Genomic DNA, 20,721 nt, shown 5'->3' with positions numbered 1-20,721 from the left:
AACAGTGTTGTTACAGTACTGCTACAGTGCGTTACAGTGTTTATTGTCCCTGGAACACGTGAAGTGAGGAAAAAAAAAAAAAAAAAAATGAATGAAAAACGCAGCTTGTATTCAGCGGAAAACGCTGAATCCAAACGGCCTCTAAATGTGATCATAAAACAGAAAAATGTCAAATATGGATATGTTAAAACAGAAGTCAGCAGACCAAGAGTACTCAGCCGTCACCGACATTGAAGCCAACCAAGTTCTGCTTTGAAATTTTTTGTTAAAATTCTGCTGTAAATCTTAGACTGGAGCAAAATGGTCAAAGTTCATAGGTTCTAACGTTATTGCTTTTTTCCCGATGAGACATTTAATTCCACTTTGAATCTAAATTTGCACTCACAAATGATCTTTCGTCAATAGGATTGGTTCAAGAATTCTATGCAATTTTTGGTCAAAGAAAAAAAAGATATTCCATTCAATTATAGGAGAGGTGCATATCATTTACACTCAAAACTAGAATATTAGACCTGTGGTGATGACAATGGCGCCAACGACCCCCGTACATGGAATTAGATTAGCATATCATCATTCATCAATGACTTCTCTGTATATGTAGAAGTTGATACATGATACCAAAGGTTCTTCTGCTTGGTCAAGCTTGAGCTTTACCCAATATTTAGAGAAGTAGATAGTGGATAGATGAACGAGGTCTTGGTTGAGGGACCAAATTGAGCTTTACCTAATATTTAGAGGACCAAATTAACAATTTAGCTTCTTCTTCTTCTTCTTTTTTTTTTTTTAATTGAAGATTTAAAAATAAAAAATAAAAGACCAAACTTGAAAAGATGAAGATGCAACGATTTGATGGGCATAACGAAAAAGAAAAGAAGAAAAGAAGATACCTTACTGATTTTGAAGTTTGGCACATTATGGAAACTGTTAAATATAAATTGAAGGAAATATAAATTAAATGAATGCATAATTGAAGAGAGAGAAAAACAAAAATACAACGGTTACGTGGTTCAACCTTGACAACTTATATTAATAATATAAAGCAATGATGACTACATTTTTGCTATATGATGGTCCATAGCATACATATTACAATGACATTAATAGGGTTTATATAGAAGCTGTAGGTTCGAGGATTAAGTGTAGATGGATTTATACTACAAGTGGGCATCTTGGGCCATATAAACCCAAATATGTGTTTAACATAGACATAGAAACAGAGTATGAGACAAGATTTCATTTTTCAATATTTTAAATTATTTCATAATAATGGGATACATCTGGTCCATAAATCCAATGTCATCATTATAATTATGGGTTAAACTTGAGAATCACAATTTAAGTTTCTTTTTTTTTTAAGTGTGTGTTACATGTGTAAAACAGCTTATGTGCAATAAAACACTTCTCATTAATTATTATATTCTTTGTTGTGGGTACAAGTATGAGATTGATTCATTGGTCAAGAGAAAGGCTTTGAACTAAATTCTAGCAAATTCATAAGAATCATAGTTGTTATAGGCACATGAAGGTGCAAATAGCTATTTAATTTTCTTGCTACAATCTGGCGGTGGAGTTTTTTTTTTTTTTTTTTTTTTTTTTTTTTTAAATTATTATTTTTTTAAATTTTTTTAAATAGTTTGGAAATTCTCATAGCACACAATCATAGGGATGGCAATTTTGCCCCGTCCCGCTTGCTTGACCTGCCCTTCCCCGCTTTACCCTGCACGGGTTTTCCTCGTCTCGCAAAGGTGGTGGGGCAGGGATGGGGCAGGATTTTAGCCCCACACCATGGGGTGAGGTGGGGATGGGTTTAGACTTTTTAGACCCAACTTGCCCCGCCCCAACCCATCCCCGCCCTACCCCGTATTGATAAGATTAAATTGTAAATTTTTCATACCTTAAAACCCTACTATTTAAACAAACATATTATTAACTTATTTTATTCTACCCAACAAGGTTTTCTGCCTCTCTCTCTCTCTCTTTCTTGGTTGGAAATAAGGTACCAATTTTAACATTTTCTTTTGTCTTTATTATACAAAAATTTATATACAATTGAATCATTGATTTTGTATTATGAGATTTTTGTTTTTGTTGGGATATTGTCTTGATAAACACTTTAATAATATTATTCAATTTTTGCTAAAAATTAGTGTTTGATTTGATGGGATAAATTTATTTAAAATTTCAAGTATATTTTTATTAATGAAACAGGTTATATTAAAAAGCAATTGTAATAGTTATGGGCAAATTAACAAGTAGAGTTTTACGGGGTGGGGCGGGTCTTCGTGAGGCCCTAAGGAGTGGGGATGGGGCAAGAAAATTTTCCTCATCATGTGAGGTGGGGCGGGGATGGGGTAAGACAAAACCATGTGGGGTGGGGTTGAAGACCCCATCCTTCGAACCTGCCCCGCCCCATTGCCATCCCTACATAGTCATACTGCCATAGAAAGCAAACAAGATTTGGACAAGTTACATGGCTTTTCTTAGAGCTTCTTAGTAAACAGTTTTCCTAGAAAAATATTTTCAATTGAAAAAATATTTTTACAGAAAACAATTTAGGTTGAAACAAATGAAATTTATTCAAAAAAGAAGTACCTAATTTCATCACTCAACATCAACCTCGTGCAAAATTTTTAAGAGAGGACACACACTATTGAAATTGGGGGGGGGAGGTGGTATTAGGTGTTTCGGATGCATGCATCCTCACACTTACATAAGGGTGGGCCCAACACGAAACACCTTGTATTTTCTGAAGGGGGGCAGGGGGGAGCCGAAGTTCTTAATTCACTTCATGTGCAAGATTAATGCCATCCCAATATATGGATTGAATTTTCTCATCACATGGTAGTTGTTTTTTATCCTATTGAAAATATGAAACACAATCAGATCAATATCTTTTTTTTTTTGTCTTTTGTTTGACAGTACCATCCAAGGATCGATACACTCCAATTTGTTGGGTGATATTTAATAGATTCACAACTATGCTTGCGTTAAGAATAAATTATATAGCCACTATTTTTTTTTTTTTTTTTTTTTTTGAGGAACAAGATCAAGCAGTTTTATTAATGAATGTTGGCTAAATCAGCCCGTAAAACAGAGACAACTTGTGGTGGAACATCTTCCATCCAAACAATAGCGTCAGATACATGTAAAACATATCTAGCTAGACTATGAGTAACCTTATTATCCTCCCTCTTAGTGTGAGAGTAGTGTAATTGAGTGAAAAGCGTAGAGCTAAGGCGAATATCTTCAATCAACAAACCATCTGGTGTTAAAATCTCCCTCCCTTGTTGCAGTACTGTCATGGAAACCTTTGAGTAACCTTCCACCACAGCTTTGTGGAATCCAATGTTCGAAGCTATTGTGATCCCACTATGAACAACCATAGCTTCTATAACACCAGGACTATATGCTTGATGAAGCTTCAATGATTGTGAGGCTAGCACTTGTCCTTGATGGTTGTGAATAACTACCCCAATGCCAGATTTGTTTTCATCGGGGAAAACCACTCCATCGACATTTATTTTGACAAAATCCGCTGATGGTGGTTTCCAACGAGCACGCGGAACTACCACTGGTGGTAGAGGAATTGGTTGCACCGATTTGAATTCCTAAAGAATATCCCTAGAGGTTTGTGCCAAGAGATGGAGTGAGCAGCTGGGTTGTTGAAGCCTCACCTTGTTGCTTTGATTCCAAATCGCCCAAGCTAGCATGGCAAACATTTCAGAATTTTTTTGGTGAGCTATAATCCATGCCGCCAGGTGTTTGAAGTCGACGAACTCAGAAGTGAAATGAAAATCCCACAAAGCTGCATCATTCCAAACCACATCAAGTTTTGGGCATTCCCACAGAGCATTGGCCACGGTTTCTACAGCACCATGACAGCGATCACATATGTTGTTAGCAATGATAGTGTGATGTACTAGATTGGTTTTGGTTGGTAGTGAATTCTGGCAGGCTCTCCACAGATGATTCTTCACATTATTCAGAACCTTAAGAGCCCAAATCCCCTTCCATAGACCTATGTCTTGAGATTCTAAGTCAGCCAAAGTTTGCACCTTAGCCTCCTCTTTTAGAAACTTGCAACCTGACTTGCTAGTATAGTTGCCGTCTTATATTAGTGGCCAAAACAATGAGTCCTCTGCTTCACACCTTACCAATGGGATTTTTCTTTTACTAATGCAGCTTCTTCAGGAGCAAAAATTCCATCAACCAGGTTCGGGTTCCACTGCCTTGAATCAGCATCGATTAACATATCAACTGTTGCTTCTTCCAAGGATGCGATCATAGGTGAGGAAACCAACGATGGGTGTTTCCGAAGCAGCCAATGACTTTGCAAATTTTCACTAATTTTCCATTCCCAATTCTCCACATTGCCCCTCACTGAATAACGTCCCTACCCTTCAAAATACTCCACCAAGCATAGGATGTCGATCTAGAATCCTTTGCCTAAAAACTTGAGCAATTTGGGTAAATTTTTGCTTTGAACACTTTGGATAATAGTGAATCTGGATTTTTTAGCAATCTCCAAGTTTGTTTAGCAAGAAGAGAGTCATTGAACATTGACAAATCTCTAAAACCCATACCTCCCACCAATTTTGATTTTGTCATCTCATCCCATTTCAGCTAGTGCATCTTCCTTGAGTTCCCACATTGACCCCACCAAAACGTTTTTATCATAACCTCAATATCATTACACAAGCCAAGGGGTAGTTTGAAGCACCCCATAGTGAATGTAGGAATGACTTGGATAACAGATTTGATTAGGACTTCACAACCCGCCTGAGATAACAATTTCCCTTCCCACCCTTGCAATTTTTTCCAAACTCTCTCCTTTAAAAAATTGAAACTTTCCTTTTTGCCCCTACCAACTAGGGATGGTAAACCAAGGTACTTTTCATATTGACTTACTTCTTGCACTCCCAAAGTATCTTTGATTGCCTAGTGCATAGCTTCAGAAGTGGATTTGCTAAAAAATAATGTTGTTTTAATCCTGTTCACCTTTTTGGCTAGATGCAATCTCATAGGTCTCTAGTATATTCGGTACTTTTGCACATTCCTCCGTAGTAGCCTTACAAAACAAACGACTATCATTTGCAAATAACAGATGGGTTAGTTTTGGTCCTCTCCTACACAAAGAGAAGCCTGTAATTTTCCCCAGATTGGCTGCATTTTTTATTAGGGCATGTAATACTTCTGTGCACAATAAGAAAATGAAAGGGAATAGTGGGTCTCCTTGCCAAATGCCCCTTGTAGGTGTGATCATCTCTTTGGGTTCTCCATTTACCAGAATAGAATAGGTAACAAATTTAACACATGTCATGATAAGCCCAATCCACCTTTCACAAAACCCCATCTTTCTCATAAGATTTTCAAAAAACACCCATTCTACCCTATCATATGTGTACATTTTTAGATCCCTTAAAACACAAACAGATTAACCTAGTTAATTAGCCAAGTGATTACTTAGTCAAATTAATCAGATCTAGGTTAACACAAATATATCATATCAATGTAAAGTGTGGAAAATAAAGAACACAAAGATATGATGACCCAAGAAACCAAACCGGTAAAAACTTGGGGAGGATTTAACCTAACTATCCTTAAGGTAAACCTGAATCCACTATGAAAGAATTGAAGTATACACAATAGCGACTTAGACCACTAACATCCTATTGCTACCTCGAGTAGGAAACTTACTATCACAACCACGTGACAGCTCCGAGTCCACGGACTACTTCTTTCTTGAATTCTCAGCAAGCACAAGCACACCTGCTTGTGTATCTTTAAGCTCTTGAATGCAGCAATTGAATGATGACCAAGTTCTTGACATAATCTTGAATCTTGGAAACCCTAAGTATGTGTGAAGGCAAATACCTCTTGATCTCACAAAAGATTCACACACACGGCATAAGGAGCCACCTAAAACGTGGCTAGGGTTTTCCCTTTTATACTTAAGACAAAACATAAAACCCTACATGTCAAACAGGCTTGGGCTGAGTTGGAAAATTCTGCAGAAAAAATAATCTGCATGACTTTCGATCAGTCGGGTCTAATTCTCGATTGATCGAATTCTGCAGTGCACTCGATTCCAATTTTACACATAAACACACTTTGAGCAAGTCTAAAACAAGACTAAAACCTGTTTTGATCATGGTTTGCCAACATTACAAAATGAAGTTCTAATACATTAGTTCTTAATAACTTAGAACCTAACAATATGCTTTGCTCATATCTAATTTAAGAGCCATATATCTTGTTTCCCTCGAGTTATGAGATTTCACGTAGTGAAATGTCTCAAAGACTATCAAGATATTATCATAAATAAGGCGGTTTTTTCTAAAGGCTGATTGGTTCAGTGATAATATTTGGTAGAAGGGATTTCAATCTATTAGCCAAGACTTTGGAGAATATTTTGTAAAGGACATTACATAGACTTATGGGGTGATGTTCATGAACATATTCTGGATTTTTGGGTTTTGGAATAAGAGTGAGGAAAGTGTGGTTAATTGGGAGAGGGAGGATACATGTATTAAGCTAGGAGAGAATTGAGCCGACCATATCATGATGAACAACCTGCCAAAAATGCTGGTAAAATAGTGGGGACACACCGTCGGGTTTGGGTGCCTTAAGAGGCGCCATCTACTTCAGTGCTAGCTCAACTTCACACTCCAAGAAATCAGCAGTCAACATGGAGTTCATTTCACTAGTGATCACATGAGGGATAAGGTCTAGTGTGGCATTTGATGGAGTCGAATTGGCTGTTGTGAATATTTCTTGATAGAAATCACCAAAACATTGGCAATTTCATCGGGTTGGATCTTCCAGGTATTGGTACAATCATTGATGCCTCTAATTAAATTTTTTCGATGCCTTTGTGTTGCTCGGCTATGAAAAAATTTAGTATTGTTATCCCCATGCTTGAGCCAAAGCACCCGAGATCGTTGACACCACATTTGAGTCTCTTAGTCCAAAAGGATGTTAATTTCAAACTTCAAGCTTCTAACCCATAATTGTATCCACAACAAAGAATATAATAATTAATGAGAAGTGTTTATTGCACACAAGCTGTTTTACACATGTAACACACACTAAAAAAAAAAACTGAAATTGTGATTCTCAAGTTTAACCCATAATTATAATGATGAGATTGGATTTATTGACTAGATGTATCCCATTATTATGAAATAATTTAAAATTTTGAAAAAAAAAAAAAAAATATATATATATATATATATCTTGTCTCATACTCTGTTTCTATGTCTATGTTAAACATATATTTGGGTTTATATGGCCCAAGATGCCCACTTGTAGTATAAAGCCATCTACACTTTTTTTTTTTTTTTTTTGAGAATGAATGCTACGAACTTTTATTAAGAAAACCCGGCCAAATCAGCCTGATATGAATCAACAACTTCCGGTGGAACATCTTCCATCCATACTACACAATTTGGGATAGTAACAACTAACTTCGCCAAATCATGCGCTACTAGGTTGCCCTCTCTCTTTGTATGATAGTAAGACAATAAAGAAAAAGCTGGAATAAAACTGTAAGCATCCTGAATCAAAAGACCAAATGGAGCAAGTCCAACGTCATTGGTTTCTAACGCCTTAATCACCAGCAAAGAATCTCCCTCAAGAACAGCTGCTGAGATGCCCACCTCTCTAGCAAACTCAAGAGCCCTTGTGGCTGCCCTGGCCTCAATTTCAATCGGCTGTAGGAGCTGGGGAGTTTTTTCTGTCATGGCTGCAAGCACCAAGCCTTCTCTATTACGGATAATAACTCCCACCCCTGAACAATTTCCTTCGGCAAAAACGGCTCCATCAAAATTAATTTTGAAGACGTCCAATGGAGGTGGCTTCCAACGTGTTCTCATGCGTGGTCTACTAGGTGAAGATGGCGGTAAGATAGCTTGGTATTCTGAATATCTCTCAGCTGCAAATTGAGAAAGAAGGTTCAGGGAGCACATGGTTGTTGAGAGCGCATTTGGTTCCTTTGAGTCCAGATGGACCACACTGTGAAAGCAAAGAGAGCTGGCTTCCGTTGATGCTCAAATACCCAAGCCATCAGTTCACTGAAGCTGGAAAAGAAAGTCTGGTTCCGAAAACTCCATGCGGTATCCTTATCCCACACACAATCCAGGTTTTTACAAGTCCATACTGCATGAATCATGTCTTCCGCTTCACCTCGACAACGGTCATAGGTCTGATCCGTGATAATAGTTCTACGCAGAAGATTGCTCTTTGATGGAAGGGAGTTACGACAAGCTCTCCAAACTAGATTCTTCACCTTATTCGGACATGCCAGAGCCCAGATTTTCTTCCATAAGCCTTTTTCATGATCAGGCCGAGCCTCCCTGTGAGAACCATCCTCTGCTTCCTTTAAGAACCGGTACCCCAGCTTGCAATTGAACTTACTGTCCTATGCTAGTGGCCAAAATAGTGAGTCTTCAGTAGCTACCCGGGCCAATGGAATGTCCTTAATTTCTTCTGCTTCTTCCGGTGCAAACATTCCATCCACCATGTCAGCATTCCATGTGCATGTCCCTTCATCTATCAAACAATCCACAGTAGCTTCCTCCATAGATTCCACCATTGGAGATGCTACCATAGTTGGGTGTTTTCGTGGCAGCCAATAATGTTGCCATATTTTGATAGATTTCCCATTGCCTACCCTCCAACAAGCTCCTTCTAGGACCATGTCACGACCCCTCAAGATGCTTTTCCAAGCATACGATCCGGAGGAGGATTCTTTTGCATCAATTAGAGAGCCATGAGGAAAAAACTTCGCCTTAAACACCTTGTAAAAGAGAGAGTCCTTATTGTGGATAAGACGCCACGCTTGCTTAGCTAGTAGAGCATCATTAAAATGAGCCAAGTCACGGAAGCCCATTCCTCCTACCATCTTAGATTTTGTTATTTCACTCCAACGAAGCCAATGAATTTTCCTACGATCCCCCCTTTGGCCCCACCAATATCTTCTTATCATAGCCTCAATATCCTCACAAAGCCCAATGGGGAGTTTGAAGCAACCCATGGCATAGGAAGGAATAGCTTGGATTACAGATTTAATGAGTACCTCTCTACTGGCTTGTGATAACAACTTGCTCTCCCATCCTTGAAGCTTCCTCCATACCCTTTCTTTTATATAATCAAAACTCGCCTTTTTTCCCCTACCCACAAAAGATGGCAGCCCAAAATACTTCTCGTAGGATTTAACTTCTTGAAGTTGGAGAAGATTTTTGATATTTGCTTTTGCTTCTTCCGATGTAGACTTGCTAAAGAAAATTACAGTCTTGTCTTTGTTGATCTTTTACCCCGACAACGACTCATATTCAGCAAGCAACTTCAAAATATTATTACAATCCTCATAGGTTGCCCTGCAAAAAAGCAAGCTATCATCTGCAAAAAACAAATGGGTTAATTTCGGGCCTCTCTTGCATAAGGAAAAACCTTTGAGATCACCAATTCTCGCCGAGTGTTTAATGAGAGCATGTAGGCCTTCAAAACAGAGGGGGAAAAGGAATGGGAAGAGTGGGTCCCCTTGCCTTATACCACGTTTGGGATGAATCATTCCCATGGGTTCACCATTAACCAAAATGGAATATGTCACCGTTCTAACACAACTCATAACAAGAGCAATCCACCTAGAGCAAAATCCCATTCTCTCCATAAGTTTCTCCAAATAAACCCATTCAACCCTATCATAAGTTTTACTCATATCTAGTTTTAAGGCCATAAAACCATGTCTACCCGAGCTATGATGCTTCATATGATGGAGGGTTTCAAAGGCAACCATAATATTATCTGAAATTAGGCGATCTTTAGCAAAAGCAGATTGGTGTTCAGTGATTAGGGATGGAAGGAATTTCTTTAGTCTATTAGCTAGGACCTTGGAATATATTTTGTAGAGAACATTGCATAGACTAATAGGTCGAAACTCCGTTACAAGTTCAGGGTTATCAACTTTTGGCACAAGAGTAATAAGAGTATGGTTTATAGAGTTGGGTAAAGTACCTGTATTTAACCAAGAGAGGATAGCAGTGGTTACATCAAACTTCATAAGCTCCCAAAAATGCTGATAGAAGAGTGGAGGCATTCCATCCGGACCCGGAGCCTTTAAAGGTGCCATTTGATTTAAAGCTTCCCACACTTCCAATTCTGAAAAATCACACACCAAGTCTGCATTCATCTCTTCCGTCACCAAGCAAGGGATTTTCTCAAGAGCCTCCACAGTAAGGCTCGGATGTGAAGAGGAGAAAAGCTCTTCATAGTAGGTCGTTAACTCCAAACCCATTTCCTCCCTCTCGGTTAAGCACTCACCTCTAGCATTTTTAGTCCCCTTGATTAAATTCTTCCTGAACCTCTTTGTTGCCTTGCTATGGAAAAAAGCTGTATTGCTATCGCCTTTACTAAGCCATAAGACTCGTGACCTTTGGCACCACATTCTAGCTTCTCTATCTAGAAGGATATTAATTTCAGCCTTGAGACCCCTAACCCAAGAGTTGTTCCCACTGACTATTGCTTCATTTTCAGCCACCACAAGCAATTTCTTCTTCTCTGCTAATTCCCTTCTCACATGACCAAAGTTATGCTTACTCCACCGGGTTAATTCCTGTTCACATTGAGCCACCTTTTTCAAGATAGCTAAGCCTGGATTCGGATCACAAGTATTATTCCAAGTTTCTTCAATAGTTTCACCACAAGAGGGCTCAGACAACCACATTTCCTCAAACCTGAAGCACTTCTTCCTACTCGGCTCTTCCAATCCCAATAAATTTACCCAAAGTGCAAAATGATCCGATGACATAGATTGAAGGTGATGGACTCTAGTTCTCGGAAATTTGTGAAACTAGGAATTAGTAGCCAAGCACCGATCTAATCTTAGTCTAACAGAGTGTCCATCATCAAAGTGTCTTGCCCATGTAAATTTTGAACCTACAAAACCCAAATCCATGAAGCCACACTCATCAATCACATCTCTAAATAACTGCATTTGATTGTGCTCCCTCCTAGGTCCACCCAACTTCTCATCATGCCGAATAATTTCATTAAAATCCCCGGCACAGAGCCAAGGTCTATTCTGCCTTGAATTTAAAGACCTCAATTTGTTCCATGCTTCAATTCTCCTTGAGGTCTCAGGTTCCCCATAAAAGCCAGTAAATCTCCACTCATTCTCGGAATTCCCATTGATAATAGTGTCAATATAATACCTGTGTGAATCTACTACAGTAAGGTTTACAGAATTCTTCCAAAATAACACTAAGCCACCACCTCTGTTAACCCTCGACACCACCCACTTCTAATCAAGATTTATTTTGCTCAACGTACGGTCTAGCCTTGCATCATCTGCCCATGTTTCGGCTATGAACACGACAGAGGGATCTTTAGCCCGTATCAAAGTAACGAGCTCATTTTCTGTATGCAGGTTCCCAAGCCCACGACAGTTCCACACTAGTAGACTCATTGCTTCTGGCAGGGCTGGAACTTAGCCTCTGCCAATATCTTCTTCTTGGTTGTGCCTGCTTAGGAAACCTTTCTTTTCTTTGGTAACTCAAGTAAGCTTTCTGTTTCCTCAGCCACACGTTTCTCCCCTACTGCTTCGGTCATAACTGTGTCTGTCCCTATCTCAGTTCTAACAACTCTTTTCCATGAGCCTTCAACATGCACGGGTCTGGTTTGAAGATTGGAAGTCATTGCTTGAGGGGCACGTGTTAAGGAGGTGTTAAGTGGTGCACGTGCTTCTACATGCAGCTCCTTAGAATCCTTAATAGAAGGTGATTCTACAATATGTACCTTACCAAGACATGCTCTGTTTTCAGCTACATTCGAATCCACCAAGTCAAACTTTCGAATTTCCTTATCAATATCCTCTATTACTTCTTCGAACTCACAGGCCTGCTTATTTCTCTCCCCAAAATCCGACAGATTTGATCTTTCCATATTCGTGACACTCCTTGACTCTTGTGGCGGCAAATTCTCCATATTTTTCTCCTGGAAATCTGGAGCAAGATTTGCACTTGAGGACTGATTGATACTTTCCTTAGCAGGACGAATAACCTCCGGCGAAGGTTTACCTGAACGGACAACCACCACAGGAGGCTTCTGAACTGGTTCGCTATTCGTCGTCGATGCACCCGATTTCCTGCTAGCAAAAAAACCAGGGACTTTAACCGTATTTCTCCTTGTAGACACAAATGGCGCTGCCTTAATCCAGGAACCGAACTGCTGTGATTCAGTTTTCAAGCTTCCTTCACTCTCAATCCAAAGAGGACAATCACGATCATTGTGAGTTAGGCAGCCGCACCAATAGCACAGATTGGGGAGTCGTTCATACTTGAAAGACACCCATAATTCTTTGCCATTGTCAAGTGAAATTACCCTTCCTCTGCACAAAGGTTGAGTGATATCCACTGAGATTCTAACTCTCATAAAGTTTTCTCCTTCCGAATCAGAATCATCAGTCGAGGTATTAATCCTCCCTGCCGCCTCACATATTTGTTCGGCCACTTTTCGCCTCCGAAATCTCACTGGAAGGTCGTGAACTTGCACCCAGAAGCTAGCTCTATTAAACTCCATATCCTTCATGTCTATATCTCTGTCATAGCATTGTAGTACCATGAGATGTTTATCAAAACACCATGGCTCGGCTTCAATAACTTTCTCCATCTCTTCCTTATTATCAAACGTAAACAAAACCACATGATCCCCCTCTTTTTTGATTTTAAAACCATTCACTGATCTCCATAATGGTGTGAACGTTTTGGCTATAGCATCAATGTTGAGAGCTCGCTTTGTCAAGAATTTTGCAGCTAATGTGTACTCTGTTGCTGCCTGTTCTTCCGAAATTCGAAGATTTGACCCTTCGCACTTCGATAGTGTTAAACAACTCCATGATCTCGTTAGGTCATCCATCCTAAGGAATAAAGAAAATTGTTTCCCTAAACCCCTGGAAGAAAAGAAACCACAAAGCCTCAAGGGAAACTTGTTGCCTTGGGGGACACAGACTCCTTCAAAGAAGGGACGGCTATTCTACGACCTAGGGGAAGATGGAGACCCACCTTTCGCTAGCGAGGAGAAACAAGCCATCTACACTTAATCCTTGAACCTACAGCTTCTATATAAACCCTATTAAGGTCATTGTAATATGTATGCTATGGACCATCATATAGCAAAAATGTAGCCATCATTGCTTCATATTATTAATATAAGCTGTCAAGGTTGTACCACGTAACCTTGACAGCTTATATTAATAATATAAAGCAATGAAGATGCAAAGTCAACCACTCATAAATAGCTATTTGCACTTCATGCGCCTATAACAACTATGATTCTTATGAATTTGCTAGAATTTAGTTCCAAGTCTTTCTCTTGACCAATGAATTTGCTAGAATTTAGTTCAATGCCTTTCTTTGGTGCTGTAGAGAGATAATTGTACTAAGGAGACTGAGAAAGTGTTTGTGGCCAACAGTGAACTTACCAGCATCGGTTATGATCAGATTGCCAGTTTAAAGGAGGGAGAGCTTTGATCGCTTTCCATTAACTGCCTGGTCACGATTTGCCATCCAAACTATGGTGTGTGAGTTGCTGAACCATATGGCAAAGCAAAAGGCATTATCACCCACGGAGTAAAAGCCAGCAGAGAAAACACCATTTGGTGATTTCAGAGCTTCTTCCTTCTTCTCTACTGAGAGAGATGTGCCTCCACTTTTAGCATCTAATGTTGAAGATGAAAGTGGGAAAGGAAATGTCAAAGAGAGTAGAAGGGCCATAACTGGCCAAGCCATGATGTTCTTGAAAGAGATTGACTTGGGCAATCAGTAGTCTGGAGTGAATAAATGTGATCATAAAACAGAAAAATGTCAAATATGGATATGTTAAGGCAGAAGTCAGCAGACCAAGAGTACTCATCCGTCATCGGCATTGAAGCCAACCAAGCCCTACTTTGAATTTTTTTGTAAAAATTGTGCTATAAATATTAGACTGGAGCACAATGGTCAAAGTTCATAGGTTCCAACGTTTTTGCTTTTTTCCCGATGAGACATTTAATTCCACTTTAAATCTAAATTTACACTCTGAAATGATCTTTCGTCAATAGGATTGGTTCAAGGAATTCTATTCAATTTTTGGCCAAAGAAAAAAAAAAGATATTCCATTCAATTATAGGAGAGAGATGCTGGATGTAAAACATTTACACTCAAAACTAGAATATTAGACCTGTGGTGATGACAATGGCGCCAACGACCCCATACATGGAATTAGATTAGCATATCATCATTCATCAATGACTTCTCTGTATATGTAGAAGTTGATACATGCTACCCAAGGTTCTTCTGCTTGGTCAAGATTGAGCTCTACCCAATATTTAGAGAAGTAGATAGTAGATACATGAACGAGGTCTTGGTTGAGGGACCAAATTGAGCTTTACCTAGTATATTAGAGGACCAAATTAACAATTTAGCTTCTTCTTCTTTTTTTAATTGAAGATTAAAAAATAAAAATAAAAAACCAAAATTGAGAAGATGGAGATGCAACGATTTGAAGGGGTTAACGGAAACGAAAAAAAAGACACCTTACTGATTTTGAAGATCGGCACATTATGGAAACTGTTATAGATAAATTGAAGGAAATATAAATTAAATGGACGCTGAAGCGAAGAGAGAACAAAAACACAACAGTTATTTGGTTCAACTTTTTTTTTTTTGGAGAAACTTACATGGTTCACGTGGTTCAACCTTGACAATTTATATTAATGATATAAAACAATGATAGCTACATTTTTGCTACAATGACGTTAATAGGGTTTATATAGAAGCTGTAAGTTCAAGTATTAAGTGTAGATGGCTTTATACTACAAGTGGGCAACTGCTCCTGGCTCCAGCAAGCTTAACGATCAACTGCCACTGCCCTGAGGCTGAGTAGTGTTCTGGTTGATATCTTCTTGGCTGACAAGTGTCTCTTGGTTGGTCAAGGAAAGCCTCTTTGTACCTTCTTTGGCTTTATTCTGGACTACCGAAAGTTCTCAATTGCGCATCTACAACAACTTATCAGCAGTGCATGGCGACTCCGAGGCGTGGCTACTGTAGTAGGTAGAGATTCCTTTTTCTACTTGATCCATTTTGAAAAGGCTGAAGATTTAGAGGCTATGTGTGCTGAAGGTCCGTGGGCTGTTGATGGTGCCCTTCTAGTCTTGGAGAAATGGAGGCCTAATCTGGTGGTGAACAAACTTCATCTTAATCATGTGTCTATTTGGGTTCAACTACATGGATTACCCCTTGAATATCAGTACTCGGAAATGGCTGAGCAGATGGGTCAGTTGATAGGTTTTGTTGAAAGGGTAGATTGGGAGGATCGTCTTCCTAGAAATATTAGGTTCTTGCAAGTCCGTGTGCGATTGGATCCGTGGATGCCAATTATTTATGGTTTTGTACTTCGCCTAGATGATGGGTCTAGAACTTGGATCCAATGCCGTTATGAAAGGGTACATAAATTATGTACCAGGTGTGGTTTGATTGGTCACAGTAGAAGGCAGTGCAATGTGAGCATGGATGAGGTGGAGAGGTGTTTGATTCGTCAAAGGCAACGTTTACAGCGGATCTTTCATGTGCAGTATGGTTTTGAGTCTATGGAACCTCACTTCCACAATGAGCTGAGGGCCTTCTACAATAGACGGAGGCATTGGACAACTCAGGTTCGTGGTGACAACATGCAACCTAATAATCATGATCAACCTCATCATCCTGACCCAAATCCTATTCATCATTCACATGATGGCAATAATAACATGCAAGCTCATAACCCTGGTCACATGCATCATCCTGAACCAAATACTACTCTTCAACCACCAACTGTTTGTCCTCTATCCCATGGTGAGAATGTACAGGTTTCCTCTGAACCACTTAATCTTGTCACGGCCCAACACCAGCAGACTGACCATGCAAATCTCTCCTCCGCCATTTTTACTCTCAATTTAGGTAATACCCCTGTGAATTCCACTGCCTCATCCACTGATAATACTCCATTACACCCAACCACCACCACGGACCTGAATCTGGTTCAAGAAGAGACATTGCAAGGTTCGATTAACGAAGAAGCTAGACTCAATTATCCCCTTAGGGAGACTTGGATAGAGGGTACAGGCCCATTTCTCACAACTGGGGAATTGAGAGTTCAAACAAGGGTGAACTCAAATACAGACAGTGATTCTGAAACGGTGAGGATGTTTAATCTGGATATGCTGAATGAAGGTCGTCCTGAGTGGGTACATAGCGATGCATGGGATGCAGGACAAATTCCTGAAGTTGCTGCCCCTATTGCTCAACCTGTAGCTAACAGAGTGGACAGAGATATTAGTTCTGGGCCGCAGGATAGAAGAGTTTCTGAGGCAGGCCCATCACAGACTATAAGCCTTGATACTGGCCTTAACTCCTTTTTTGGTTCTGAGGGGCATGGGCTAGGCCCAGGTCCACCTTCACCTGCCTCTATTAACTCTGATCCTGGTTATCTATCAAGTCTGCATTGTGATGTGTTGCCTGGGACAACCTGTGCTGCTAGGAAGAGGTTCGGACCTGATTTGGGGAGGCTAGGAAGGAACATTAGACAGAGGTTACTCTGTGGTTTTCTCCAAAAAGAAGGTACCAATGACTCTTCTCTGCTTAAATCACTTCCTAATTCCTTGTCTCATGTACCTCCTAATGATGAATTGCTCCTTGAATATCCAAATGGGTGTTGGGAAGCTGGCCCTAAGCAGCTTCCCCAACAGCCATGAGGATTATGAGTTGGAACTGTAGAGGTCTGGGCAAATCCTCTGCAGTTCTTAAGTGTCAGAAAAAAGCCCAGGAGTTGAAACCTGACATTTTGTTTCTTATGGAGACTAGGTTAATTATAGGCAAAGGCAAACAAATTTGGGATAAGTGTGGGTTTTCTGATGGGTGGGAGGTTCCAAGAGTAGGGTTTGGTGGGGGGCTGATACTGGCTTGGATGCCTAGGAAGAGTCTTGTTGTAGAATTTGCATCTGAACATCTCATCCATATTAATTTACTAGACAATAAACGGAATCCTCTTTCAATCACCTTTGTTTATGGACATCCTAATCATGCCAAAAGAGACCTTGTATGGCAACAGCTTAAATCTTTGAAGGATCATTCACATCCAAATTGGCTCTGTATTGGGGATTTTAATCAAGTCCTAAACTCTCAGGATAAACTGTCCTTCAATCAGGGCAACATTGTTGGTGCTAATTTGTTGCAACAGGTGATAGATGATCTTCATTTGTGTGACTTAATGGCCACTGGGCAGAAATATACATGGATTAATAATAGAGATGATGAGGATCTAGTAATGGAAAGGTTGGATAGGGCCTTTGCCACAGTTGAATGGGTCAATATGTATCCTTTATACTCTTTAAGGAACCTTCCTATCATTCATTCTGATCATGGACCTATTATCTTGGATTTGGAGGTTCGTAGTCCTTATAGGAAAAGACCCTTTAGGTTCGAGCACATGTGGATTTCACATCGTACTTGTCATGATTTGATTAAGTAGTCTTGAAATTTTAATTCTTTTGGTTCTAGAGCTACACAACTTCGAAACAAATTATCTAATGTGAGAAAGAGTATTCTGGAGTGGAATAAACAAGTTTTTGGTAGAGTGGAAACTGAGATTCAAGAGAAACAAGCTCAGCTGCAAGTTCTCCAGAATTCTATCAGTTCTGTTGAGGATGCTAAAGCCGAAAAAACCCTTAGAATGGAGATTGAAACCCTGTTAGATAGAGAGGAGCTGATGTGGGCCCAAAAGGCAAGGACTAAGTGGTTCCTTCAAGGGGATAGGAACACTAAATTTTTCCAAACAGTGGTTAAACAGAGAGGAGCTAGAAGTAGGATCCTTCACATCAAGAATGATCAGGGCATTTTCACTGATAAGCTTGAAGAGATTGAGACCGCACTAAATGATCACTTTAAGAAAAATTTTGAGGCTACAAATACCATTAGTGTGGAGGAACTAGTTGATGAGCTCCAAGGTTTACCTATTCCTACTTTATCTGCCCAGGATTGTTCTTCTCTTATTAGACTAGTTTCAAGTGTGGAAATTGAAGACACTGTGTTCCAATTAGGACCTCACAAAGCTCCTGGACCTGATGGTATCCCTGCCTTCTTCTATCAAGAGTATTGGCCAACTGTCAAGCTAGATGTGATCAATACTGTCCAAGCCTTTTTCCATTCTGGTTCACTTTTCAGACCGCTTAACCATACTTTCATTACCCTTATTCCTAAGGTCAATTACCCTGAAGAGGTCACTCATTTCCGGCCTATTAGTCTTTGCAATGTCTTATATAAGATTATTTCCAAAATTCTTGTTAATAGGCTAAAACCACTTATGGATAAGCTCATTACTCCCTTTCAAAATGCTTTCATTAAAGGAAGAAACATTTCTGACAATATTCTTATAGCACATGAAATCATGTATGACCTTAGGAGGAAGAAAGGGAAGAAATTCGGTTTTGGGGCTTTGAAAATAGATATGACCAAAGCTTATGATAAAGTTAGATGGAATTTTCTGAAGGCAGTGCTTGTGGTGATGAAGTTTGACTCCAAATGGATTAATTGGATTATGGAGTGTGTCACCTCTGTGCAATTTACCTTACTCATTAATGGTCACATGTCTAAGTCTTTCACACCAACTCAAGGGTTGAGGCAAGGGGACCCTCTATCCCCTTACTTGTTTCTTTTTTGTGCTAATATCCTCTCCATCTCCCTTACACAAGCTGAAACCTTAAACAAGTTAAAAGGGGTTAAAGTTGGAAGGAATGGCATTTCATTTACCCATCTGCTGTTTGCTGATGACTCCCTTCTGTTCTTCAAGAAGGATAAGCACTCTGTTGACACCTTGCTGAAAATCTTGGATTGGTATTGTAGGGTATCTGGGCAGTCTATCAATCCCCTCAAATCTGATTTATTTTGCTCACCTAATATGCCTATGGAAGACCAGGAAGCCTTGGCTAGAAAGCTGAAAGTTAATCTGGTGCATACTCCTACCAAGTACCTCGGCCTCAACTTTAAGCTTAAGGGTAACAAAGTAGCTGATTTTCACTTCTTGGTTGAAAAACTCCAGTCCAAATTGCAGGGTTGGAAGGCGAGGTTATTATCACAAGCAGGAAGAACAACTCTTATCTCCTCTGTGCTTCAATCTTTACCATTATACACATTCTCTTGTTTTAAGGTTCCTGATCAGGTGTGTAATGAGATGGATACCATTATTAGAGCCTTTTGGTGGGGGCATGGGAAAGGTGAGAAAAAACTTCATCTTTTGAATTGGGAAAAAATCTGTCAACCTAGGAGGAAGGGAGGTCTTGGTATTAAAAAGTTTAGTCCCATGAACCATGTTATGCTTGCAAAGCAATATTGGAAGTTGTACCAAAATCCTAACTCTTTGCTGGCAAGAACTTTTAAGGCTAAATACTACCCACATTGTTCTTTACAAGAATACACTCCAAAGTCTCATCATACTTGGTGTTGGAAGAACATTGTTAAGCAAGGTGATTCTAGACTTAGGGAGGGGCAGTGGAGAGTTGGTAATGGTTTCAATATCCCTCTTACTCATCAAAATTGGTTTCCTAGTGCTCATGGTACTCTGCATCATCCTGAAATACAAACTGGTACAGTGGGGGATCTTATTGACCAAAATTCCAAAACTTGGAAAGCTGATTTGGTCCGAACCTTATACCACTTTCCTTTGAGCAAACAAATCCTCCAAATTCCTTTACCTAAAGCTCATGATGTGCAAGACCAGTTGCTTTGGAAGTTTTCCAATGAGGCTAACGGTAACTATGGAGTCAAAAGAGCCTATGAGATTCTTATACAAGATTCCCTTTCTTCTGGAAATATTCACGGAGACCAAAATGTGTGGGATCTGATTTGGGGAGTCAAAGTTCCTTTGAAAATCAATACTTTTGTTTGGAAACTTATCCAGGACAGATTACCCACTCTTAGTAATCTAAACAACAGAGGCATCTCAACCCAAACAACATGTCCCCTCTGTAATTCTGATGTTGAATCCTCAACTCATCTCTTTCTCCTCTGCCCATTTACTAGAGCTTGTTGGCACGGATCAACATTGGCTGTGCATGCTACTGACTTTAGGAGTTTAAGTGTTCAGCATTGGCTTTCCACAATCTTCATGAAGTTCAAATCCAGGGAGCCTTCTTCTATAGCTTACTTACAAGCAATTTTTACAACCCTTTGGCATATTTGGTTACACAGGAACAGAGTGCTATATGATGGGTTACAACCTAATCCTATGAGCGTGATTTTAATCTCTCAATCTATGGCTTGCAGGTACAAAGAGGCTTTCCTTGACCAACCAAGAGACACTTGTCAGCCAAGAAGATATCAACCAGAACACTACTCAGCCTCAGGGCAGTGGCAGTTGATCGTTAGGCTTGCTGGAGCCAGGAGCAAGAAGCCAAATCGCTGGTCTTCAGCTTATGAAGCTATTACTAGGCAGGGAGATAGCTTGTTTTATGGTGTTAATAGTAGTGTAGCTGATACAACATGTGGGGCGCTGTTGGATGCTATGGTGGAAGCTGCTCTCAAAGCAAAAAACCATGGTTTCCAGTTTGTTTTGTTTCTAGGCACCAGCAGACAGTTAGTTAATCTAATTCAGCATAGGAAGACCACAAACCGGTTGCAACAGATCCGGCTTGCTGATTTAGACTTTTTGAACCAT

At 39.7% G+C, this 20,721-nt stretch overlaps 2 protein-coding genes across 2 annotated transcripts; one reads left to right on the top strand and one right to left on the bottom strand.

Annotated features, from left to right (window-relative positions):
• Positions 1 to 3,059: 3,059 nt before the first annotated feature.
• On the bottom strand, positions 3,060 to 4,285 carry LOC126716195 (uncharacterized). The gene is made up of 3 exons (XM_050417223.1): positions 4,155 to 4,285; positions 3,675 to 4,092; positions 3,060 to 3,608 (listed from the first exon to the last, which is right to left on the bottom strand). The coding sequence occupies exons 1-3, from the start codon at positions 4,283 to 4,285 to the stop codon at positions 3,060 to 3,062; spliced, it is 1,098 nt and encodes a 365-aa protein (XP_050273180.1).
• Positions 4,286 to 15,364: 11,079 nt separating this feature from the next.
• LOC126709986 (uncharacterized) lies at positions 15,365 to 20,721 on the top strand. The gene is made up of 2 exons (XM_050410371.1): positions 15,365 to 16,631; positions 20,331 to 20,721. The coding sequence occupies exons 1-2, from the start codon at positions 15,404 to 15,406 to the stop codon at positions 20,423 to 20,425; spliced, it is 1,323 nt and encodes a 440-aa protein (XP_050266328.1). The 5' UTR covers positions 15,365 to 15,403; the 3' UTR covers positions 20,426 to 20,721.

The sequence above is a fragment of the Quercus robur genome, chromosome 2 (genome assembly GCF_932294415.1).
Source record: "Quercus robur chromosome 2, dhQueRobu3.1, whole genome shotgun sequence".
Classification (NCBI taxonomy): Eukaryota; Viridiplantae; Streptophyta; class Magnoliopsida; order Fagales; family Fagaceae; genus Quercus; species Quercus robur.
The sequence above is the reverse complement of the archived record's forward strand: the minus strand, read 5'-3'. Positions and strand labels throughout refer to the sequence as shown.